Source organism: Micropterus dolomieu, linkage group LG23, assembly GCF_021292245.1.
Source record: "Micropterus dolomieu isolate WLL.071019.BEF.003 ecotype Adirondacks linkage group LG23, ASM2129224v1, whole genome shotgun sequence".
NCBI lineage: Eukaryota > Metazoa > Chordata > Actinopteri > Centrarchiformes > Centrarchidae > Micropterus > Micropterus dolomieu.
Window position 1 is genome coordinate 15,401,258 of NC_060172.1, and position 27,519 is coordinate 15,428,776.

The following is a 27,519-nucleotide window of genomic DNA, read 5'->3' on the forward strand; positions in this document are numbered from 1 at the left end:
CCATACTCATGTTATGTGATTAGTGTTGGGTACCGAAATCTGGTGCCAAAATGGATTCGGTTCCTATATGACCGGTACCTACCGGACCGGATTACAACGCAAATTTCAGTACCTCATTTCAGTGCCACTTAAATTTGTTGTTTGAACTATTTCATCTCTGGTGCTCTGAAATCACCATTCACCACAGTACCAAATGTAGCATCCCTCAATGAAAGGCCACGAGAGGACAGCCGTTTTCGTTCGGGTTAGGTGCCTTAAGCTTTATATTTTGTGAATTTGTTATGTAAATTTGTTGTGTTTTGTATTTAATTATATGTTTATTTAAGTACACTTATATTGATCAATTTAAAGAATTAAAAAAATATATATATATTAAAAAATCCTCTTTTCATTCACCACGTTTTTTGTGTGTATGTGTGTGTGTGTGTGTGTGTGTGTTAAGTAACGTTTCAGGCACTGTTTAAGCACCGGAACCATTTTAATGCAGTGGAAGGCAAACTGAACAAACTCAATATACTGAAAGCCACAAGATCTAAGCATGGTTTGAAATCATTTGCCATAGCAGTAAGGATTGTTTCCTCAACTCGACTGAGCTGGTTTAAAAAATGAATTAATTAATGAATTAATACATGTATAGAACCTTCAATAATGAGCTGAGACATCAGATTCTCTGTTGTTGTTGAATGTGCTAAAAGTCCATAGTAGCTTTACCCCATCACTGTTCAAGTGACTTGTGTCCATAAACACAAAACTGTAAGTGAACAGTGGTGGAGCGAAGCCTTATAGCAGATTCAAAGTTAAGACAAAAAAGGTTTTTTCTCCAGAGTCAGAAGATTTTAAACATATTTTTCCTATTTTAGGCTATAGGAAACTATTTGTTTCTGGGTGCTTATCTGCCATTAAAGGCACTGCTGCCAGACTAACCCACTGGTTCTGGTAATGACATCCCTGTTTATCTCTGCTTGAGTCTTTGGAAGCTACCTGTAGCTACGGTCGCTGCAATGGAAGGTACAACACAAATTTTTCAGTGATGCTGCTACAGTGTCAAACATAAGTCACACAAGTCATTTACAAAAGTCGAAAGCAGGCTTTTAAATGGACACTCGTTCACTTAAGCACACTTCCGGCGTCTCATTTTTGTCAGTTACTTCTGATGCAATTCCTCACAAAATCATGCTTTTATATCATTCATAGGTGAGTCACCCTTTACAATAACGCTGTTATGATATCTTGGTCGAACACAGCTTCCCTATTGTCATTTTATTCTGAAACACTGGGTGATTTAGACAAACGAAGATGTGGGTAATGCACAGAAACACACACACACTGGCTGTGGGTGATGACCAAAAAGGGTGCTGTGGGTGAAAGATGAAAAGGAGCAGACTCTAATTTCTTTGTTGTAATGCCAGGCCTGCCTACAGTTCTGTGTCGTGACTCATGTCCTCCAATCCATAGCCACCAGAGCTCTATTTCTACACCACCATGGCTCGTTTTCAAATCTTGGCATCACACTGTGCTCGTTTGAGACAGGCAATGAAATTTTGAAAGATCTTTGTTGCCATGGGATGCAGATCCTTTTGATTAAGCTGCCTTACACAGCTACGGATGCATTTTGAACGCACATAAGCTGAAGATGGCACAATATCTGCCAACAAAAAGCTTCCACTGGAACTTTGGACTGTTTCAGTGCTTTACCCAAAGGCACTGCAGTTTTTGTTTTGTGGCATCTCATTAATCCCAGCATTATTTCTTCAGAAGTGACATTCCGGCAAATATTTTAAAGTTTGCAGTCATGCGGTGCTGCTACATATCAGCAGTCCGTAGTGATTTCCAGAAACCACATTCTCTAATTAACAGCTTCATGTCAGTAGCAGTATTTTAACATTCTGGGCATGCCTGTCACCCTAAGACCACTAAGGTACTCATGACACGTTAGTTCTTTTTGGGGCCAAAATAGTCAGTTTACAGTGTGAAAGCATTCCCACTTGTCATACGTTAATCTTTGATCATGTTTACATGATTAGGAGGGAGGATGCCTTGGCCACCTACAGTTTTGGATGCGTAACACAGTCAGAAACCTTTCATTTTGGAAGTTTGGTCAACCTTTTTGGCTGTGGTATACTGGTCCATAGTCCAATGGCTTATTTCAGAAATTGGTTGAGTTGTCTGTTTTAATATTAATACAGTCAAGAACAATAATCACAACTACTCCTACAAATAAAGTTTATTATATTGCTATCAAAGCTGGAGCGGTAACAGCCAAAACACTGACATGTCTACATGTGTTTTCAGGAGTATTTTATAGTTTGCACCAGGGGCGGACTGGGACAAAAATTCAGCCCTGGCACTGTAGCCACGCCAATCCACCTTACCACGCATCCCCACGAACACACATTCACTACTTAGGCTACATTTGTGTACAGATTGTGAATTAATATAAACAGTAGGCTTACTGTATGTAGCCCAGTGGAAAATGTCATATTCGCACTAAAGCCACTAGTGGGAACTGTGCCCTTTCGGGTATTCCCAAATTGCGGTGTTCCGGAGAAAGCGAAGGCAGGAAGTAAACCAAGGAATACAGGAAGGGAAGAGCCTCCTGTTTTGATCTTCTCAGCCATGCCTCGTGGGTGTTTCCAGCTTCCAAAATCGGTATATATGTTTAAGATGTTACTTCTGTATAAAATGATGGAATCTTGAGCACTAACATGAGTTTAAACAGGTACGAAATGTAAAGGGTTTTTGCTGATGGTGATTCAATGGTCTGATGTTTACAGATGGTGATCAGCTGTTCAGAGTAATTTGTTAGATGGCCGCAGAGCTAGTACTTTCTGAGAGCATTGGAAGTTGATCTTATATATATATATATATGTGTGTGTATATATATGTGTGTGTATATATATGTGTGTGTATATATATATATGTGTATATATATATATGTGTATATATATATATGTGTATATATATATATGTGTATGTGTATATATATATATGTGTATATATATGTGTATATATATATGTGTATATATATATATATGTGTATATATATATATATATATATATATATATATATATATATATTTGTTTTAGATCATTTGGAGTGTGTGTATAGTACCAGCATCAATGTTTGTTTTTATTGTGTAGTGCGGTATGGAGTGGATGGCCGGCAGCCACTACATGTGCATTTGAGTTAGCATAAAGGCAACCTGTAGTGAGTATATGTTGTTATACTGCAAATTTTTAATTGATATTAATGTACCAATTGTTTCATGTTCTATATGAGACTGATGGTATGTGGTTTTGTTTAATTTGTTTGATGTTAATAGGAGAGTTACCACTACAGTTATTTATGCACTGAGATCTATGCACTGAGATTTATGTACTAAATGGAGTTACTAGTTTAGCACAGTTTGCAAGGGCATTTGAAGTTAACCTAACATCCAAGCCACTGTATGACTTGTTTTAGTTAAGAGCTGTGAGACTGATAAAGTGGTAAATTTGATTGTATAGGAGAATCTGAGAATCTGACATTTAAGTCCGTTCAATATTCCAAATCCCTTTAATACCCCTCTCCCATTTGGAGAGTGGTCGAGAAATAAAAAAAACACAATATAGTTTGTGCCCGGTGTCATTTCAAGCTCACCCGGCAACATGTATCTGTATAGCAAGGGCGTCACTTTGTGTTGTAAAGAGTTGGTGACATAAGGTCTGAGATTAGGGGTGCGATGAAAGACTTTGGTCATGAGAATAAGACGAGAAGATATTTTAACACTATTTTGAAGAAATATTCGATGATAAAATGTACGAGTGGGGGATCTGGGGGTTCTCCCCCAGACGATTTTGAGCATGAAACTCAACTTAATTTCCTGCATTCTGGAGACATTTTCTGCACCAATTTATGGAGTAAATGTCTTTTATATGAATGGCAGCACAAAATTCAGCAGGTGACAACAATAAAATGGAATATAATGCCTTGATCAGTAGCTTTTTTTGTTGCTTTTGGACAATGCACATTTGTTTCTTCTGTATTCAAATTGCATTGCATGTTTCTTATTGTGCAAGTAAACCTTTCTCAAAGCATTTTCATTCAGCCTACAAGAAGACCAGGGGTCTCTACCTGTACCAATTCCAGCAACGTCCATGAACACAGTAGCCGATTTAAACATTGCAGAAAAATGTTTTCTCACACACTGCTTTCAACATTGGAATACACATGAATAAAAACATTACTCACTAGCCTACTTAATTCTGCTCTCCTTGCCTTCACTTCTAATATTCCCACACAAGCAAGGAACATACATCTCTGCTGCAAACACAGCGGCTTGCCCTACCACTTCCTTTTTATCTCTCCCTGTATTTGTCGGCCCTGCTGACTTTCTTCATCAGCAGTGGGCTGTTTTATAAAGTGACCTTAACGACACAGCACTCGGGATTTTCACCCGCGATAATGTTTTCACCTGCGGGTGTGCAGCGGAGGCTTGTTAATGAGGAAGCTAATCGAAACCGAAACCAACATTGTACTCAGTTGCACCTGTACCAAAGTGTTCACTGTTGCGTTAGGCAACCTGGTCCGTGCTTGTGAAATATTCACCGTCTGAGTCTTATAACGTAATGGAGGATCATTTCTCTCAGTGTTTCTCTGAGAAACATGCTTAAATGGGTCGCCAAATATTTTGGGCCGCCAAAGTAAAGCTGATGTGTGGGAAACACTGATATTGATATCAATCTGACCAGCCCACACCAAAACAAATAGTCTGGCCCCTCTGGCATATGCCAGAATTGCCAGGTGGCCAATCCGCCCCTGGTTTGCACACAATGAGATGCATTAAAGGGTTCAGAGGAAATGCTCACTGTGCCTTACCAATATATGTTTTAAAAAAGATCGTATTGTTCTTTAGCCATTATCACTGAGTTTGAGTCAGGTCTAAGACCAGGTATATGAGTTGAATGTGACTTGAGTCACCAACTCAAGTGCCCCTCTGTGAACGCAAGTAAAGAATTTCATATGCAAGATGTGAAGAATACAAAATAGGCTGTTTTGAGGGGAAATAAGTTAGTAGCAAATAATTGCTTTTTCATCTTAATATCTTGAAAAGGCAGCTGCAGTATTAGTGTATTTTAACAGATTTTATGAACTTGGCTGAGTTAAAACCTTGATGAAACTCTGACAATATTCCTTGTTCACAGTGAAAATCATGTTTTCTTAAAGCTACACTGCATTTTTTAACCACTGACAGCACATTTCTGCAAAACTAACTATTTTGCCTTTGCCAATCATCTTTGCTGTATGATACAAAGGCAACAACTACTGTTGATGAGAATCTACTATTGACACAGGGCTTAATACTTGGAGTACCAATCAAAAAAGAAATACAGTTAAAAATGTGGAGCAGCTTTGATTCATTGACACATTCATGTGTGAACTCCAGCACTCTGAAATAGAGAGTAGAGAGGAGTAGAGCACAAGATATATCTTTTAAACAAAATGCATCTTTATAAACTACCTCCCATTCAACCCTATCACCATACAGAATGTTAACATTGACAAATTCTGTAAAAACCCTGGATTACATTGAATGGCATTTTTTATTTAACAACCTACAATCTATTACCAACTTTACAAAAAATTAAAGTACACTTTTATATAATGTCTGCGTATGGTAACTACAGCCAATAGCCAACTGCCTAATTCAGTCTCATGAAATATACTTGGAACTCTGATTAACAATTATATTAATTGCCATAACAATAATTACCATTAATAGCTAGTTGGTTAAAGGTTCTAGTACAGGTTGGCAATATATTTGCTCTTATGCAATATTGAAGAAACCAGCATGTACAGTACATGTGTATAACATTTATTTAAACTGAGAATAAACTAACTAAAATGCACTAAACTAGAGAACAAAGAGGTGTGTGTGTGTGTGTATAGTGAAGACAGAGGTGTGTTTGTGTGTGTGTGTCTTGGAAGCACAATGAAGTGGGAAACTCTGAACTTCTTTCCTCGTGTGTGGTTGTGTTTCAGGCCAAATAAGAGGTTTATGTTTAGGTGATACATGTGGTGATTGCTGAGAACTATGGTGATAATAATCCTACAAGAAAGGATCACAACAAAGAAAAACACATCAATGTACGTTGATCAAAAGCTACAGAGTCATGTGCTTAGCCAAGTAATGTAACAGTTAAGCAGGGTTGGGAGGGTTACTTTAAAAATGTAATCCGGTACAATTACTAATTACTTGTTTAAAAATGTAATCAGTAACGTAATCCAAGTACCACAAAATAAAAGCAATATAATCTGATTACATTTAGTTACTTCAATGCCAAATAGGCAAATGAAGACAAGAGAGTATCAATGATGCGTTGTCTGCTCAGTGTATTTTTAGAGAAACACAGAATAACTACATCTCCCGTTCCCAAAATCCATGTTTTTTTTAATGATATGCTTTACATTATGTCACCACTATGGCAGTATCTGGCCCATGAATGACAAAAAACGTTGTTTTGGAGGTATTCTTGATGACATTTAAGAGTTTGTCATTTGGAAAACCATTTTAATTTGTATTCATTTAGCGTCCAACGAAAAGATTTCTCAAAATAATACTGCTGAAGCAGTGTGTTTCCGGGACTGGCCCCACTGATTACTGTACAAAAACAATTTTTTTCACTGATTTTGGTGAAACTGGATCATATTTGATGGAGAACTATTAGAAATATGGAGAAAATATATTCTAGTTTTCTCTCTGATGTCCCCTGCTGCTCTGCCTCAACTCTGTGATTCACAGTTTCCTGATGGACAGATAGGCCAAGCTTTATTTGTTGCTGAAGTTAGGTAACAACTACCTAGCTGCTGTTATTAACTAAGTTAGCTGGACAACCACTGGTCAAATTTCCTCACTCTGCCTGTACTGGGAGCTCGGAGCACCGGGGGAGTGTTTGTGTTTATTTTTATATTTGTTGGGCCGGTGTCCAGCAGATAGAGCGAAGAAAAAGAGAGAATGACGAATTTTACTGATGAGGTGATGTTAGGAGTCGACGGTCACACACCAATCTTAGCTGCAAACTGATTCCATGGGCTGACTTCACATGTAAGTGTGACTTTCTGGAGGATTCCTGGGAAACTGACTTCAATGACTCACAATAAAAGTTCACTTATGATCACAAATGAACAACTTCATCTATGAGGTCCCTGTGATCCCAACACATTTTATGAAAACATAGATTGCACTCTTATCAACGACGCTCGCATATTAAGTACAACAGAGGATAAAGTGCAGGAAAAACTCAAAACTCAGACTGAGATACTTAAGTTACTTAAGGAAATTGTTTTAATGATCAAAACGCTATGTCTGTGTCATGTCAGACTAACCATTCAAGTGGCAAAACTCATTCACAAAATTTGTACATAACTTTGCTCTAAATGTTCTGCTGAGTAAAGATCAGAGTTGATCTGCTGTGTGACTGCTAGTTTTGTTTGAACAGTTCCTATACAGGATGTTTGGGTGATTGGTCTCATTAATTAATTTTTCCATAAATTAAAATAATTACAAATTTTTTGTCATAGTTAGACTCGTAGGAATGTGCTCACATCACAATACCTAAGTAGCAGTAGCATCTCTATCCATTCCAGATAAGTATTATTCCCCTCTACATTTTAATGTGTATTACTGAACTCTGTGACGTGAAGCCTTGAAAGTGAAATGGAAATGCATGAGCAATGATTTGGAAAATTTAAACCGCCAGCAAGTGTAAAAGTGACCTTGTAGCTATTGAGCTTTGGAATAAAATTGTTTTAAAACTGAAAGAAACTTTGGCCATCAGTATTAAATCCACTAATCACATACAAATGTAACAACTGCCTTAAAATCTGAATGTGCCAGAATGTGGTCAGTATCAAATTACAAGTTTTCCCCATTTTATAAAAAAATACATGGTTCATTCACTGACGCACAGCAAAATTGTATGAAAGCTTGTTAACAAAGCAAAAATAACACCACAAAGGTCTGAGTTCTCAGTTTAGCCGTGACTCTGTATCATTTGTATAAATGTTGGCAAAGAGCCCAATTAATTGTGTTATGTGAGATTTTTCAAGTATGATAAAATATTAGGTGTTCACATGGGTCTGCGTACCACTAGTCTTTTGAATATAAATGCTCACACAGAGTAAACCAAATTTTAGCATGGAACTTGGAAACATGGTTGGTGTGAAGTCCCATCTATCCAAAATAACACTCACAGACTTAGAACTGTATACAATATTTATTGACAATGTATTCATTTCCATAGATTTTTCATAGTAAAGACAGACACTGACTTTTACAGGGCTTATCTTTGAGAAGAGTCTGGGTTACAGGGAATGTTCTCGTGAGTGGCACATACAAGGATTTTTCAAGGTTTAGGGTGTTGAAAGGGTAAGAAGGATTGATGCTCCTTGGAGTGAAGTCCAGGGCAGCAGGAGGATAAGGCTTCTTCTGTGAGTGTGTGCAAACATACACGTTCACCAAGATGTGTCATTTAGGCTTTTAGGATGTCAGTCTGTCCTTGCTCTCCAGAGAAGACGCTGTCTGATGAAAACCTTGCATATCCAAAAACTTTAACTTTCCAGGAATGAAGAAAAAAAGCAATTTTCAAACCATTTTTTTTAACTTTATACAAGGGATCATGAAATGATTTTATAAGCATACATGTCATTAAGTTTTCAAAATCTCTAGAGGACAATGTAATCATTCTGTGTAGTATAAATGTGAGAACTGCCAAAATTGGATTTACCAAATGACAAAGGTTTTGCCAAACAACAGTGTTTGCAGTTGTTTTGTTTTTTTACACAGGAGTATAGAAGTATAAAAATATATCAAACAAAAAAGCGCTGTGAAGTACAAACACATATTCAAAGTATAGAACTTATGAAGCAGACCTTTCTTGCCAGTTGCCGGCGTGCTTTGGAAACACATTACTTTCTGGCCGACATACATCCACTACACACTCTCACACCCAAATACACCATGTCATACCACATACAGTATTCTGAAGATTAAGAAATATATTTATATTGGGTAGGTTAAGATTTGTCTATGGCTGAGTTGGATTTAGTACCTTAATGACCTTTAAAATATTTTAGCTGTTTGGAGTCTGCCAATGCTGAAAATGTGTGTCATACTGTAAGTACTGTAAATGTGTCTGTATACAGTATTATGGGACTTGTGTTGAACAGAGAAAGAAACTGAAAAAAATGTCTGAGACAAGCTCACTAAGGTACTTTTCCTAAGTACAATTCTTGGGTTTGAAGTTGTAGTTTGTGGTAGTAGTGTTGTTAGGAATGTGAACTGTGCTGACCTGAGATGGTTGACTTTTGGGCTGATACAAGGGCATCACTAGCCTCTTCACTGTGTGTGTGTGTGTGTGTGTGTGTGTGTTGAAAAGGTGGTGTGCATTAAGCTGTAATTAGCTGATCATTGGTACTAGAAATTGTTATACTTTTGCTGACACGTTACAGCAAATACATGCTGCAAAAGAATATCATCTACATTCATGAATATATGTTACATTTTGGCAAAACCATAGAAATGTGCTTTGACAAACAGAGCAAAAATAAACAAAAAGTGATCAAATGACACAATTATTTACATCATTTCACATGAGCCTTTGCATTGTCTTAATGTTACAGTATAAATTATATTAAAATGTTATTTTGTCTTTTCTGTTGACAGCCCATAGGTATTTATTTACAGGAATAATATCTTCCAATTGATGATTTATTATTTACGATCTTATATATACATACTTATTTGAATATGGTTTTGGGACATGATCCCAAATTTGAGTTCAGCTCATCCTCATCTCTAAAAATTTTTTTATCACGCCAATAATAATAGTTTTATAGTATTACTCAAAATCTATCTGGATCCCTTTGTGTATGTGGTTTTTTAAACTTACTTACAAAATAAACACATTTGTTTGAGATAAAGGTATATTGAAAACAAGAAAAATGAAAAGAATTGTTGTTGTACTGATTGATGATGAAAAAAAACCCAAAACAAAACATAACAATTTACTTGTGCAGTTTTCAATACTTGGATCAAAGTGTTTGTTAAAAAGCATTGTTTTGTCATTCTTAAAACAGTCATTAAACATTTTAATATCATGATCAATACTATATTTGCAATACCAATCAGACATATGTTTTATAAATTGTAATTACAGACTTATGTATGCTCATTTGTGAGGTGAATTCAACACAAAAAGCACAAATGAAATGAAGCAATTCAGTGAGCAAGGAGAAGGTGATCCAGAACAGAATATCGAGGAGTTACTACTGTACAGAGCATGCAGTGAGACATAACCATATGTGGCTACATTTTAATTAAACAATTAGAATATAAATGTATTCACCTCCACAATCAAAATGAATGGTATACCAGGAGAAATGAAATCCAATCATTGGTTTTGGTGAACTCAAATGAAGCATATGAGAGAAAGGCTCCAGTTCTCATTTCACTGGGATTTTTGAAAGGTATCTGGAGTTACCTCATCTTCCTTTCTATGTCTTCAACAATTTTCATGTCGGTAGAATTTCACATATGAGACTTTGTCATTCACAGCTACTCCAACAAACTTATTATGTTGGCTCCTCAGACTTGAATTCCAAGAGATTTGCATTCATTTATAAATGAGTTGGTACTTTGGTGTTATGACCTCTTTTCAGCATACACAGAATCCATTCATACGGACAGTGTGGCAAATCTATGGAAAGGGGGATATGACACTCTTGTGTATTACAGCAGTTGTATTTTTACATTTTAACCTTGTTGTAATTGAAACATAAAGTGTGATCATAGTCATATTAGTTCCTCTTAAGACAGCCCCCATAAGCACCAGGTGTTAGAAGAACTACGGTACAGCCTCTATGGCTTTTAAGAACTTGTGTGCAAAATCTCTTATAAAATCTGTCTTGTGGACATATAGTCAAAAGCACAGCATCAATAGTAAATAATCTGTAATTATCTGTTATAAGTTCATTTTGGATATAGGGCTATGTCTTATGATTACAAACCCATTTTTCAATCTGGAAACAACATATGACTAAGAGATCTTAAATCTATAATAATTTGAATATTCTGGCTTGGGAGGCAGATACAATACATGAACTAATTGGCAAAAAAAGAAAAATCATTTGCATTAGAAAATAATGATGTCAAAAGCTGATATTTGATGACTTTTGTGCTTTTAATGCACTCTGCCTTTCTATGGACCAATGGAGTCCTTTTAGCTTCCCCATCTGTGTTCTTCTTGAACCACAAAATAATTATCATAGCTAATAAAGTGCCTTTTAAGTAGTTTCTTGTCAGGGTTTCACAACAACAAAGTGAGGATAGAATTTTGAAGGCCATATTATATCTATACTAAATGCTATGTATCTGCTTTGTGGTAAAATCCATTATTTATAGTAAAACCAGTTTGGCTAAAGACAACTATTTTGATATTGTCTTTCTTATATATTTCTCTTCCTCTCTTTATGTTTTTTTGACACAGAACACAATAATGATGCTGTATTAGCTTCATACTGCTTTACATTATGCCATTTTTGACCATCAACAGGCTTCTTGAGTGCAATCTGAGTTAAAACCTGGAAGTTTTGGAATGATCTTAGTTGATATCACTTGCCACCTTATTTAAAAGGCTTTTGAACTGAGAACATGCTTAGAAATAAATGATATAGTACTCCCAATGTACTAAAGTAGAAAAAAGGTTGATCTGAAATTTATTTCACATAACATGATATTGTAAATTGTGAACTTTAGGCCCTTTTATTATTAGTATGAAATGAATTGTAGTAACAATACATTTTGTTTCTTTGACACAAAACCCTGTTGACCTGAAAACTGCTTCAGCACTTTTTAAGTAGTGTCAGTGAAAGTAAACGGTCTTTTAAATATGTCAATTTCTATCTAACTGATATATTTTGTCAATGAATTATGTATGCTGTAAATCTAAAATAATAAAAACATAAAAATATGCAGACAAACATTTTTAAAAAAATGGCAAGATACACAACTCATAAAATATGTAAAATTTAAACAATTACTCAGGAACAGGCACCTTATATGTTTGTAATCTCTCTTCTATAAGGTTTTCACGTGTTAGCCAGCAAATGTGGTTTCCAAGATATGATGGATCCAGTCCTGAATATAGAAATTCAGCCCAGTGTTACAAGATCACGTAAAATCAAAAAACAAACCAGATACAAACAAGAAATGAGCAACATATTTTGCTGTTTGTTCTTGCTCTCACTGATGTCTTTTTTTCTTTTAATTGACATAGTAAAGCCAGTAAACAATGTTGAAGAAGGAAAAGACAGTTGGGAAGATTATCCTCGACCATTTGTCAATAGAATTTACGTCAGTCAAGTCTGGGATGGTGATCTTTAGCTGTGAGGCGCGCCTCCGTAGTCGGCTCTTCTTTTGAGTCATGTGGCACTCCAGCGTGTTTCGGCCAAAGTTGTGCCTGGCCAGCCCTGCTTTGCGGTACTGTAGAGTTGAGCTGTCATATGTCAGCATGGTATTTCGTGGGTCGTTGAGACCCAAAGCCAGCTCTGAAACCCCCATGTCGTTTTTGATGTCCAGGGTTCCCAAAAGGATGTTTTCATGTGGGTCCATCTGCCAAAGCAAAAGAGTCAAATTTGTGTACTGTATTAATGCCATGCGACATAATTTTTTCTCAAATGAATCACATTTTACTAAAATAAATGCAAATGTATTAAAATAACATTTCAAAAAGATGGAGACCATAAAAATATATTCTTCAGAATATATGCATTCACTGTGGGTGAAATTAACATGTGTAATGTGAAAGGGTTGCTCATGTTATTCTGTGTCTGGTGGATGTGTAAACAGGTAAATGTTTGGTTTGGCAACACATGATAATATGTTAATGTTGTGTTTGTGTTTGTGTCTTACGTCTTGTGGCAAGTGGCAAAATCAATAATACAAATTCAAGACACTGTAGTAGCTTATGCTGTCAATGTATAGTTGCAGTTTAAATAGTTTTTTGTAGTACCTTATTCTTTTGATCACCAAGTCCAATTGCTGCGTCATCCACAAAGATTGGTTCCCACATCGAGTCATGACCATCAAGATCCCTTTGTTTCATTCTTGCATACAGGGTATCATCTCTGCCAACTACATTCCCCACCAGCCACTGCAAGAAAACATCAGCAATGGACAATTAGTGGATGGAGGTTACATTTGTGTAGGTGAGTATAATAACTTGGTAATAATGTACATTCTTTTTAAATAATAAAACCATTGTGTTCTGACATAACTGCAAATACTTGGGGCCATGAACTATAGTACACCATTTTTAGTAATGCTCTTGAATAAATTATATTGTTATGAGAGCTTAATTTATCAGTCCAGTTTTCTTTTCCTCCTTTTCCTTCACTTGATGTCACAAGATATTAATAAAACCATTTTCCTGCTCAATTCTAGACAGTGTTTTGTATTTAACTGATGTCAGCAAGTCCATGTGCAGCCATGTTTTAGTGGCTATTTTGCATCTCTGCTAGTACGCATTTGGTTCATGTCAGCTGGGAGCACAAAATGGGAAAGTGAACGCAACTGTTTCTACTAAGACAAAGAGCCAAGTGGCTCTGAGACCTTCTTTCTCTCTGTTTCAGCTGGCAACATTTCATATTTAGATTTCAAACAGGGATAGTACAAGCTTATTAGGCTCACTCTACTTGGCACAGCGAAAGCAGGAAACATTAGGTCAACCCTCCATTTGAAGTGATGACATTTCTTTGCTAGTAATTATTCTGTGCTCCTTAGACAACTTTATGAATAATTTAATACAAATTTCCCTGCAAAGTAAAGGAAATATGTGATTGTATGAACATAAAGCAAGGAAAATTCTTTCACTTGAAAATGTGAGCATATTGTTGCTCATGTAGACAATATGCTTGAACCTGTAAATGTGTATGCATTTTTCTGAAAAATAATCTTAATTTGGGGAAGATCTGTCCTTTTAAATTAAAATAAAATGCAGGTCTACAAACTACAGAGGCAAGCTAAGCTATTCTTACCTTGTTAGGATCCATCCTCATCTTTTCATTGTTAGCTGTAGCTGTCTTCTCAGCTGCCCTTTTCTGGCGCTGAGGGCCCCGTCCAAAGAAAATGTAGTTTACCAGTGCATACTCCAGCAGAGCCAGGAAGACAAAGACAAAGCAGCCCATGAGGTACATGTCTATGGCCTTGACATAGGGGATTTTGGGGAGGGTTTCTCTCAGGTGGGTGTTAATAGTAGTCATGGTGAGCACGGTGGTAATACCTGGTGGAAAAAGACCATATTCATTACGCTATGACAGGAATTGTGTGAATCAAGAATGCTAAAATAAAATAAAAAATAAAGCTGCAAGCAACGTTGGGCGGGGCTTCGCGCCGCGACGTGCGTCTGGGCATGTCGGGGCCGCGGGCTCAGTGGCCGGAGGTTGGGAGTAAGGAAGGAGTGAAATGTCACTTACTGTGTCCCCTATGTGGCGCTAGAGAACACCTCCTAATCATATGATGTGTGTCCGGGGTGGGAATTATACAATAACAACCGGGGAGGTCAACTTTTTTCCAGGTCATAAAAGAAACCCAGTACAGCTCAGGTACATGCGACAGTGAACTAAAATCAACAAATATTATTAACTAATTATTATTAGTTATTTAACTAATGTCATCAGTCTGTAGATGATAAATCAAATTCATTACACCAGTTGATGGGTGCAAACCTGCCAGCAAGTCAGACCCACACAATGCTGAACCAGAACCAAAGACACTATCATAAAATACAGTCTACAGTATCATCTCTAATTCCTAATTCTTATCATTTTAGTTGTAAGTTTCAACTGTTTTTTAGCATATATATCATTTCCTCTTGCTCATGTTGACTGTGAATAAAATGTAATCTGGGTTCAATAAAACAGTTGTCATACACTGTTGGGGAATTGGTCATTTTTGGTCTCTGTAAATAATATTAAACAGAGTACGGTCTAGACCTGCTCTACATGAGAATCAGAATCAGAAGGAGCTTTATTGCCAAGTAGTGTTTTACACATTCGAGGAATTTGCTGTGGTGATAAGGTGCTACACGTAGAAAAACATTCAGTCGACATAAATAAATATAGAAATATATAAATATGGAATAGAAGAACAACATTGCAGATATATACATGTGCATTATTCTGTGCAATGAGATGACTTGTTTATACATACATTGTTGGGGAATTGGGAATTGTTGGATCTCTTCCCTGCTCTATATAAAAAGGGGAATGAGATGACTTTTTTCATGAATTGGCGCTACATAAATGAAACAACCTGGATACACTTGAAATAATAAACCAGGATTTTAACATTTATCTGGGCAGGTAAAACTCCTGAATTTCAGAGTGAAAACAAATGGCTGCTTATTGTAAAAAGACTCACAAAAGACTTAAAATGAAATAATGAATATATATTCTATATTTGTCAAAATGTATCTCTAAAATAACTAATCCTCAGTTTCACTGCTCATGCCTAAGCACCAGTGTTAGCTAAAAATTTGATAAAATATGGATATAGTGGTAATGAAATGATATGAGGCTATCAGCTAGCTAACATCACATAGCACATTTGAAGTAAAAGAAATGCTAATTACGAAACTCTGAAGGTAGGAAAGTTAAATGTATTAAATAAGCTAGATAGCTAACTACTGACATTACAGTGTCTCCACCAGGGTGCGGTGGACTGGACTAGAGCAGCTGCCACTGACAAGACGTTCAACTAACGTCAATTAGGAAATGGTACGGTCCATTTTAGGGGTGTCTGAAATTGTATTTAAATTTTCTTGAATATAAAGCATGAATATGGAAAATGTATTGTATTATTTATAATTGCAGGTAAGAAAGACCCGCCTGAACTGTTGTTTTTGCCTTTTCGGGGGGGGGGGGGGGTCCAAGCTTTAATTAGGGGGGGTCAGACACCCCACCCCAATACCCCCTGTAATTTGAACTATGTGTGTACCAGTACATGAAGTGTGGAAGGCACTGTGAAAATGTCATGTAAATCTAATTTATTTTTCACAAAGGGCATACATCTGGTTGCCAGTTGGTGGCGCTATGATATTGAGTGAATTCTGGCATGTAGATGTGTTGAAAGTGGGACTTTAATCTAGCATGTAACACGCAGTAACACGCCACATCATGGACACGCCATTATTACTTATCTGAGCATGCACACTGAAAGGTTCAGTATGTAATATTTCTGAGGATCTAACAACAGAAATCCAATATACGATCCATTACTATGTTTTCAGTGGTGTGTAAAGACCTTACATAAAAAACCATTTTGTTTTTATTACCTTAGAATGAGCCATTTATATCTACATAACCGCGGGCACCCCCTTCCCTGGACGTTACCACGTTGCATTGTCATGTTTCTACAGTAGCTGAAAACGGAAAGCGAAAACGCAGGACTTGCAACCCAAGAGTTGAGTGTTTGATCCCACCCTGGGGCATCTTTTTTTGTTTTTTTTCTCTCTTCAACAAATGGATTCTGCAGCGAATGTTTCCGTGTTCTGCATCTATCAACCTAAGGATGCTTTTGCAACTCCCCAGTATCTCTAGGCCGAGGACATTTTCAGGCGGCTCTTTCAGAGGTGTGTCAAGCAGGGTACAGACTCTTTTAATATCGTTCAGAATTTAAAGTAAAAGCTCAGTTCAACTCCAAATACTGCATAACAGTAAACAAACTTCTTGCGCTTATTTTGTAGGCAAAACCACTAAAGAGGAAGTGATTATTTGAGCATCTGTTGCTGTCATTACTGACATCTATTTCAGCACCGCTAGTAGTTTTTATTTATTTATATTTTTTGCCACTATGAAAGCACCATAATCTGGCAGCGGGCCAGATATTATTGCTGGTGGGCAGTTTTGGCGAGGATCTGTAATCACAGAGAATTAATGTTTTTCTCTTGTTAATGTTTTTAATATGTGGTTTATAATGGACTGTGGTGCAGAAACAGTGACAATGTTAAACACTCTTGGCTTACATTTTCTATGTTGTCTGTCAGTGGCCAAATCAGAATAACATATAGTTTTACTGAATAATTAAGTAAATATAATTTCTTAATAAATATACCTAAAGAAACGTCATTTCTTGACCAGCTACACTCTGCTGTTTCAGAAGAGACACCTTTTGTGCTGTGTCAGCCACCGTAGCTCTTCTATGCTCTTTGAAAGGTTAGGGGGCAGAGGTAGACTGGACAGATGGTTGCAATTCACAACCCTCACCACTAGATGCCACTAACTCTTACACACTGAACCTTGAAGTTATAAGAACTTCCTGTTTTGTGGCGAATCATTGGTTTTCAACGCCATGCTACGGACACACCCTTTTGACAAAAACTCCCTCATAGCTCAAGTTTTCATCAAGGTTCACCAATGCCTTTAGAATGCACAGCAAAAATTTGAAGTTGATCGGACAAATTCCCTAGGAGGAGTTTGTTAAAGTTTAGACCATGTAAAACATTAAAAAACTACCATTAAATTCAAAATGGCTGACTTCCTGTTGGGTTTAGGCTATTGCCCCAAAAGGCTTTTTTGTGTGTCGTGGGATGATACAAGTGCTTGAGAAATTTCATACATCTAGGTGTAACAGGGCACGGGGGCTGCTTTGTTAAACATTCACTTCCTGTTGCCAATAGGTGGCGCTATGAGTATGATTGAATTTTGACCTTTAGATGTATTCAGGGTGTAATCCTTATCAAACATGTACATTGAAGTAACAACAAATGTCTTAAGTCTCTTCTGAGACTGTTTTGAAGTGGGTGTGGCCAACCTGATAGAAGTACATACATAATATACATACGAGCATAAAATATGACACTCCCTGTTGCCAGTGGGGCTTTGAGTGAATGGTAGCATATGGATGTGTTCAGAGCGAGACTGTTATCAGACACGTACATTTTGAAACAGATGTGAGCATGTACACTGAAGTTATAGCAATTTCCTGTTTCATGGCGAATCATTGGTTTTCGACGCCATGCCACAGACACGCCCATGGCTGAAAACTCACAGATAGCAGAACTTTTAATCATCAATGCCTTTAGATTGCACAGCCAAAATTAGATGTTGATCCAATTAATTCCCTAGGAGTTCGTTAAAGTACGTAACCTGTGAATCATCAAAAATGGCTGTTAAAGTCAAAATGGCCGACTTCCTGTTGGGTTTAGGGCATCGCTCCCCCAGGCTTTTTTGTAGGTCTGGACATAATACATCTGTTACAAAAATTTACCACCCTTGAATTTTGTGCAAAGTTTAGTGAGTTTTTGAGTATGTTAAGACTCAAATGTTAAAATATGTGATTAATTTTGGAGAAAGAAAGAAAGAAAGAAAGAAAGAAAGAAAGTATTCCTTCCAGCAGTTGAAAGTATTTATGTAATAACCACATATAAGTGGGGTGATCACTCACAAATTTGCTTGCATTACTTACTGCATTTCTCTTTTTTATTAAATCAACAGCAACAATTAACTGAAACCTACACATTCTGACTGAATGTGTGGCAATTGTAATACTTCTACAGTAAGGCATATTTGTGATCCACTTTATACCATGTGTCTGTGCTTCATTAAGCCTGACAGGATCAATAAAACCGAAGGGCTTACCACCATGACTTAAAACCATGCATTGCAAAACAAGTTAAAAGACATGTACCTGAAGCGTTGCAGTGTTTTAAAATTCAAACGTCAACCTTGGTCATTAGCAGAGAGCGAGCTGTGGGGATAGTTACTCAGATTGACTGTGCATATCAATGTGTTGAGTTTGTGCTTATTATGAGTGACAAGCTAAGCCTTGCTAGCTGTGATTTTTCATATTTTTGTTGTTTTAGCAAAGCACTGACTAATGGATGTAATTGTGCTTACAATCGTGTGTCTCTGGTATCATCTATATGCAGGAATTATAAATAGCATGAAAGCCCCAATTCTAGAGCTTAAATATGATTTTACATGCATGGTTAAATAATTGTGTTCCCAGCTCCTATAACAAGAATCCTCCCCCATGCACCTGTATATTCTACTTTCAAAGCACCACACTGTGATTATTAAAGGCAATTTCTATTGAGAGTCTCAGTAAACAATTACTAAATTATCATTCAGCTGTCATAAAGCTGTCAGGTGACCACTGCTCAAAATAGGATTCAGGCAATTTTCTCAAGCTGTTGCTGCAAGGACTTAACAATAACAACAAAGGATTTCTGCAGCACAGTGGCCATGTGATTCAGCCATTACAGGCCCCTTTTAATGCCCGAAACCAGGTCAGAGTAAAGTGGTTCCTGAATATAGTGTAGATTGGGGGGTCACTGAACATTTACCAACTCTGCTTACCTGCCTCCATTATGGAGCATTACCTTTTTTTTTTTCATTAAATCCCATGCATGTCTTTCCCCCGGATCTCTAAATGCAGCTCAGTCGTCAATCAGCGAAATTGCCTTGTCGACTAAAGCAAGGGATGGGTAGAAGGATGGATGAAGCAGGGTAGATGGAGTTTGGTGAAAAGAAGGCAGGGGGAGCTTCCGATAAACACAGAGCTAGAGGCTCAATACAAACCTCACAGGCTACATGGGGTTTACATAATCGAGGATGACGGGGGGTGGGGGGCTTTGACTTCTAGAAAAGCACAGAGGCTGTTGAATCCGAGTGGAAACAAATCAAACCATCATATGTCTGTGGGATACAGCAATATTTGTTATACTGGGAAAGATATTTGACCCAGTTAACACCCACAGTGAAAAGTTACAGAAGTGAAACATAGGGTAGTTGTGGATCAGCGTACTGCATTTCTGCTTTCTTGACTGTATAAGGATCATGCCGGAATTACTAACGACAGAAAGCACAGTAATAAATAAATAAATTTATAAAGGTAAACAAATTACGATATGATGAAACATGTGAAGAACAGGATTCCTTAAAATGAAAAGTCGTGGCATTCACAGCACTAAAAATTGCATCCATGTTGATGAATGTTGTAGGACAAATGACATTGTATTTTATATTGGACATAAGTCAAACAGGTCTTCTGCAAACTTATGCTTTTTCCGTTCTCAATATATTCAACATTTAGGTTTGTGACAGATTTTCTTGCCTGACCTAACATGAAATATGTTGTAAATCTTTTGCCTCTTTCATCAACTTGTCACCCCAAGGTTTCTCATCTCTATTTGCCCTTCAAGTGAATGTTATATGGTGTAATTGGGGGAAGAAATCTATGCTTAGCTTATCCTTGGATTTCCCTGGTCAGTCTATTTTGGTTGCAGTGCAATCCTCTTTTAAGTGTCAATTTCTGTTTCAACGTGTCCTGTCTATCTGTCTATATTTGTATTGCAGGCCTCACCTAGAGCCACTCTGGCTGCAGAGGCATCATAGTTGATCCAGAAGGAGACCCAGGAGAGGATGGTGATAAGTATAGAAGGCATGTATGTCTGCAGGATGAAGTACCCAATGTTTCTCTTCAGCTTAAAACTCAGGGACAGACGAGGGTAAGCACCTGCAGAGATCGGACGGGGGAAATAAAAAAAGCAAGCAGAAGCAGTGATTGTTGACACATTTCCACAATATTTGCCACAGTTGCCAGGTTTCCACGACTTTTTCTGTTTATGCTATTTTAGAGATAACTCTCCCTTACAGTGTATATTTTGGGATAACCCCAAACCTCAGCATAATTGCAGACAGCAAGTCCTCCTACCAAAACAACATAGCAGGTAATTTATCACAAAGTAGTGATGGTTTATCATCTGCCACCCCTATGGGGAAGGTACGGTTGAATATAGGCACTAAATCTTACTGGTTTAAAGTTAGGGGATGTCTGCTTAGACGATTAAACCAAAATTGACTGTTGGAATCTCCACTGTGGTCTTGACATCATGCTACTTCTGCCTTTGCTATTAAATGTAATCACAATTTGTTTTAAAATGGCAATCAAAAGGTTTTCTGAAAGAAGTCTCTCTCAGAGATCCTAGAAATCAACAAATTATTGAATTATTTGTACATTGTGGAAGAACTCAGTAAAAGGCCATGAATTGAAGTGAAGCATCAGTGCTCCAGAATTATCTGTTTTCCACTGCCTGTGTTTGTTCACTATATTGCAAGAGGTTTCACAATTTGTCTGTTGATGGTGCTTTTTTGCTTATCTCTGCTCTCTTTGATATAAGCCCACATACGGGCAAATTGTATCAACACATATATTGCTCTCTGTAGGGAATTGGCTGTATTTTGGTTTAAGTTGCGTTACAACTGAATGGGGAAAGGCAGTGGAAGGTTAGTGGAAAGTCATGCAAAAACAGAAGAGGTGTGGGGGAGGAAGATATGTCCTTTTAATTATAGCACCAACAATCCACCAGCCTCAGTTCCTCTTGGAATGTCACCACTTAGACCTGGTTTTTCAGTTAGCTAATGTCAGCATGAGCCACCAAGTGAATCACTAAATAATTTCTTTATGAAGTGAGAAAAATAGCTTGGGAAAAAATGACAGGACAGAGGTGCAACAGTGAATATTTATTATTCATAAGGACAACAATGACATTGCCTATCCTTGGAGTGAAACATGACTTATTTTGGATAAATGCCCAGGCACTTGTGCTGATGTTTACATTTCTGAGTGACCCTCAGGTCGCTCCCTCCATAATGCAATAGATGGCACGTTAAAGGGAATCCCCTGTCTACCATATCTCTATAAGGCAATAAAATCACACACACACTGCAGGAACACACTTGGGTAGATTTACTAGCATGCATGTTAATGGACAACAAACATGCGATCACATTATGTTACTAATAGGGTTGTGTGGAATGTATGACCCTTGCATACAAAACGAGTCCTCTCATTGGTGGAGTCTCTATGTTCTTATTGCATTTCTGTTCTGCTCTCATTCAATACCATATAAAAGAAACTGTATTCAGCAGAGCCGCTGTCCCGCTTACATGTGCTTGCTTGCATGACAAATTCATGAAAATGAAAATGCAGAGGAGATGAATATTTCATTGTTATCAGACAGCATTCTTTTTATTTATTGCTGTTAAATAAGTCATGGTGTCTTTTGTCTCCCAGGTTTTCGCATACCATTTTGCATTTCTGGAAATTAGTGGATGCAGTGAAGTGCAAACAGTGAAATGAGTCTGTTGAAATGTTCATGAGTTGCCATATTGCCCTCTTTGTAGCACCATAATGAAATTAAATAACCCTTAGAGACAGAAAATAAGGAAAGAGTTTTTTTAAAGTAATTACAGTTAAGCATGCGCGTATATATGTAGAAACATTTTACATGCATGTAAAGATAATAATTATTTCAGGGCTGATAAGATTGTAGTGCATTATGTTGTACTGGTGTTGCTGTTTGTTCAACCCTTTACATTCAGATAGCATACAGTAAGCTTAACTTGATGTCTTTTATGACTGGTGTGATTCATGTCACTGCCTGCTGCAGCTGCAGCTCAACCTGTTAGTTAATATTACCTGTGGAGAAGACGACGTTCTTGGAGATGAGCTTATGATCGACAATGGAGAACTGAGGCAGTTCAATCTTGTCCACCCCCGTCACAGCATTGTCTCCTCCTCGCCAGTAGAACTCAATGTCATCTGTAGTGTAACCATCTGAAATAGGGTACAGAGAACAGGAATTACTGAGGATTGTTAATGGTTTGTATATTTGTTCATAAGTCCCATCTGGATCCCATACAGCCAGGGTTTTAATTAAACAATGACAACCAGGGTCGTTAACTTTTTTTCCAAGTCATAAAGGAAATCCATTACAGCGCAGCCATGTCTTACAATGTCCTTGCTTGTAACTAATGTCTGGAGACTGTAGATAATGATAAATCAAATTTATTACACCAGTTGATGAGTGCCCCATACCACACAACAACTTTTGTAGTCAGGGGTCACCAAATTCTAGAGCAAAACCGCCAGAAAGTCAGACCATCATTTACACTCAAACAGACCCACACAATGTTAAACCAGAACAAAAGACACTATCATAAAATACAGTCTATATTATCATCTCTAATTCCTAATTCTTTTAAGTTTCAACTTTTTTAGCAAGTATCTTCCTATCTTTCCTCCTGATCATGTTGACTGTGATTGCAATGTAATCTGTGTTCAAGCAGTACTCATACATTGTTGGGGAATTGGGAATTGTTGGGTCTCTAAATAATAAACAGAGTATGGTCTGGACCTGCTCTATATGAAAAGTGCAATGATATTATTGTGTTATGAATTGAAAACATTTGAAATAACAAACCTGGATTTTAAGATTTATCTAGCCATGTAAAATTCCTAAATCCTAGAGTAAAACAAATGTCATGCTTATTGTAAAAAGACACACATATGACTTGAAATTCTATATTGGTGTCAAAATGCATCTCTACAATAACTAATCCTCAGTCTCACTGCTCATACCAAAGCACCAGTTTTGGCTAACAATTAGATAAAATATGACATTTTATAATGTTAATGAAAGATCATTTAAGCAGCTAATTATGAAACTCTGAAGGTAGGAAAGTTCAAGGTCCAAGCCCTAATTAGAAGGGTCCTAATTCCTCCCATAATTTGAACCATGCATACAGTCACTTAGCATGATTCAGTTTGAATTTGTCACCATTTTACATTCTGTTGACAGCAGACACAGTAATTGGCTGCAGATTCACTGACAAAAAATATGAGGTTATCCACAAGAAAAGGATGCCTCTTATATCCTATTTTTGTGTATGCATTGAATACATTTACTTGTTTGCTACTACTGCTTACTGACCTAGATGGCGCCAGATCTATTTATCCCACAATTACTTTTATATTGTATATTAAAAGGAACAGACGTTAGCTAAATTGGACTAAACTGGCGAGAATGAATGGAAGTCATTGTACCTGGCATCTAATTGCCATGAAACTGTCAAAAATCTTTTTGTGCTTGACAAGTACCAAATATGAATTTCATTGTCCATTATTATTATTATTATTATTATTTTATATTCAAAATGCTCTGCTTGGATGCTCTTGACCCTTTTTGACCCCTCACTTGTGATAGTTCAACATGACATGACTGAAGTGAATTTTTTAAAACCTTGATTCATCTGTACTCAAGTAGTTACACAAAGTCAGCTGCCCAGTACAACCTCAACCCCGAGTACACCTCAACATCAGCTTCTGAGGTACCCATGCACAAGGCACATGCTGATGTCTTGTTACTGTCTTCATGACAATACCTAAATAATAAAAAAAAACTTGTTAAAACTATAAATAATGAAATCATGTTGAGCTAACATTCCATAAAGAAGCTGAGGAAATACTTCATATATGGGACTAAATATATACAAGTCAACTTTACTATGTTCAATCCCATGAACAACTAAATTATTTAAGACCAAGAATGATTAAATAACCAGGCTTGGCATCCTTTTTCATCACTAAAACTCAGTCAAATCTACAAAAGGACAAGACGCAAGTCCATTAATATTAATCTGAACCAAAGCTACTCGCTCTTTTGCTCTCATTTTGCCCAAATCGGTGGAGACATGGACAGGAAAGCGGACAGTGGGCAAGTGCAATAAATGATTAAATAACACGGTACTCTGTAATTACAGCTGAAGACAAGAAGGAAAGTAGAACATTTTCATTAGACCATGAAACGTGACTCTTGGTCCACTGCCTACTGTCTGCTCTGGTGTAGTTGTCATGTCTGCCGACTTTAAGGCATAAGGGTATTGGTCACAGAGACAGGAGAGGAAGGAGATGAGGAGACGAGGAGGGACAGACAGCTGGTGTTAGTGCACTTCTTTGGAAGGCTTGGCTCACCGTTAAAGCCAAGCTAAACCTGTGGGAAACTCAAATTAAACAGCAATTTGCAAAGTAAGACATAAATATGGTAAATATTATCAGCATGTGAATCTGTGTGCGTGTGTTTGAATGCTTCTTTGAAGTTGTTTTGAAGCCTCCCTGTGCCACAGCACAACTCATCATAACTATGGAAGACTGCTGTAAAAAGAAAAGCCTGAGATTTATGGTAGCCAAGCTTGTTTTGAAACACGGATTGCATTATTGCTTTTCCATTTTGTCATTCTTTAGGGCTACAAAAAGGTTGAGAAGTGACACAAAGGTAATTCCTATAGTGCAACACCATTTGGATGCTATATTTTGTACATAACAAGCTAGCAGTGCTAGATTATCTCTGACAGTTATGAAAACACGAGTGTACCGGAGTGTGAACTTGCTCTGAGAGGTAGGAGGACAAGACAAGGAATACACTTTACTTGCTCAAGACAAGCTACTGAATATTGTAGTCTCCATAAAACTGATAAAACTTCCCAGTCAATGTGCATGTCTAGTACATTTTAGGTTTAGGTAACAGCCATAGTAAAAGCAGGAGCTTAAACAATAATCAGGACTGTTTTTAGAAACTCAACATGCAAGATAATCATATGTGATGGTTTAAACAGTTGTTACAACAGCATGCTTTCTGGAATGTGAATTTGCATGCATGTTAGTCGAGTGCCTGAGTGATTATTGTTATATCATTTGATTGCATGCGTGAAAGTTTCTCTTTTTTGCATTAGTGTGTGTGACCATTACTTTGTCAAATGTTGATGATGGGGAGATTAAGCAGCTAGAAAGTGAATTAACATGCTTGATTTGCATGAGTATGTGCAGTATGGGAGTGTGGGAGGGCGGTGATGATGGGGCTGGGCTAATAGAAGAATGAAAGCATGTTTGACAGAATAATTTAGAGGAAACTCCCACGCTGTTTCATCCATTAATGCATACAATATAGTCCGTTATACCACACCTTCTTTCTCCTCTCCTCTTCCTCCTCCGGTCTGTTTCTCCCACTCTTTTTCTCTGACTTGTTCTGTTTTTATCTCCCTTTCTCCCACCATTTTTTGTTCATTTGATGACACTCCCCTCCTTCTTACCTTTCAGTCATTTCTCTGTCAGAACCATACCATTATGTGTCCATCTTTCACTCTACCTCCCCTCTCCTTCTCCTTCCCCCATACCCTGCTCTGCTTAATTAATACTTGTGTGACCTATTTAGTTGCTGTGAATTATTAAAACAGACTCTTCAGTGGCTGCTTTCAACACCCTCACACTCTGACATCTCTTGTTCCTCTGGATGAAAGTGGAGTTGGGTGCTCACTTAGTTGAAATATCTTTTCTTTCTCAAAAAGAAGTATTTCCTAAACATTCATGTACAGTACAGTTTGGGAAATCATATCACATTATCATTATCACCTGACATAAAATGTAATCAATACAGTTTCCAAATGTATTCCAAAGGCAATAAGTAGTCAAAGGAAGGATGGTAAAATAAGATTAATGTGTTGTCTACTCTTAGTTCCCGTAAAAAGCCTGGCAACTGCATTTTGAAGCAACTGCAGACGATTAAGTGCCTCTCTACTAAGTGCAGAGTATAAGGAAATTATATTAGTCGAGATGGGATGAAATAAAGGCAGGTCAGGTCAGGGGCATACAGAAATAACTTAATTTTGGATACATCTCTTAAGTAGTAAAACTTTTGACTGAATCACCTCCTCTGCTTGAGATTCAAAATTTAAATTTGAGTCGCTGTATTCAGTCCAGAAGATCGTCCCCAGAGGATGAAAGCTCATTTTATTGGTGACCCCCTGATCTTTCCTATTGTGCCATTAGAACAAAATTTCCACACAAGATATATCAAAAGGGATATTTACAGCAAATTTAGAACAATCATTCTCCGGAGAGGATGAACCCTTTCTAGTTTGCCCATTTCATGAGCTTTCTTTTTGCACTCAAACCTGTTTATACATACTTCCAGTAGAGAAGAGAAGTGAATGCTTTTGTGCAACCGTACTCATATCAGAGTCAATGATTTGGTACGGTCCTCATATTGTATAATTCCAATGTTTTTACGTATTTGAGGCTGACTTTGCAATTTTGCGTCACTTCACTTTCACTCTAAAGTTTTCATGTCACAGTGTTGGGCACAGATAATTTTTCTGATCCTGGCCAAGTTTATTAGTGGACCAAATCCATGACAACCCAGAGTTGAGACCAGGAGGCAGAGTCGCAGTTTAACACACTTCTCTGCCCTTCTTTTTCAGCAGTTACCCACCCAAAACCCTACGCAGAGTCGCAGTCTAACACACTTCTCTGCTCCTCCATTTCAGGAGTTACTTAGTGAAAATCCTATAGTGACGGTGTCTGTCCCCCGACCATCGAAATTATTTAAATCAAAGGTAAACAGAAGAGGAGCTGTGCATAAAAACCTCATAAAAATTAAAACCACAAGAGCAATAGTGCAAACGAATAGGAGAGTTAAATCTTAAACATCAGATCTCTCTCTTCTAAAGGTGTACTAGTAAATGAACTAATATCAGATTATGATATTGATTTATTTTGTCTTACTGAAACCTGGCTGGGTGATGGAGAATATGGTAGCCTAAATGAATCCACCCCTCCCAGTCATATTAATACTCACATTCCT

General features: G+C 37.3%; 1 protein-coding gene across 2 annotated transcripts in view; it reads right to left on the reverse strand.

Moving 5' to 3' along the window:
* Positions 1-10,059: 10,059 nt before the first annotated feature.
* Positions 10,060-27,519, reverse strand: part of LOC123963189 (gamma-aminobutyric acid receptor subunit beta-2) — a 72,501-nt gene continuing 55,041 nt past the window's right edge. Inside the window, exons 6-10 of one of the 2 annotated variants that reach the window (XM_046039831.1) lie at positions 22,521-22,658; positions 20,403-20,555; positions 14,075-14,319; positions 13,051-13,191; positions 10,060-12,650 (exon numbers count right to left, since the gene is read on the reverse strand). In XM_046039831.1, the coding sequence (XP_045895787.1) occupies positions 12,303-12,650; positions 13,051-13,191; positions 14,075-14,319; positions 20,403-20,555; positions 22,521-22,658 (1,025 nt within the window). In that variant the 3' untranslated portion in view covers positions 10,060-12,302. The remainder of the gene's footprint in view (positions 12,651-13,050; positions 13,192-14,074; positions 14,320-20,402; positions 20,556-22,520; positions 22,659-27,519) is intronic. The other variant, XM_046039832.1, reaches the window with a different exon arrangement.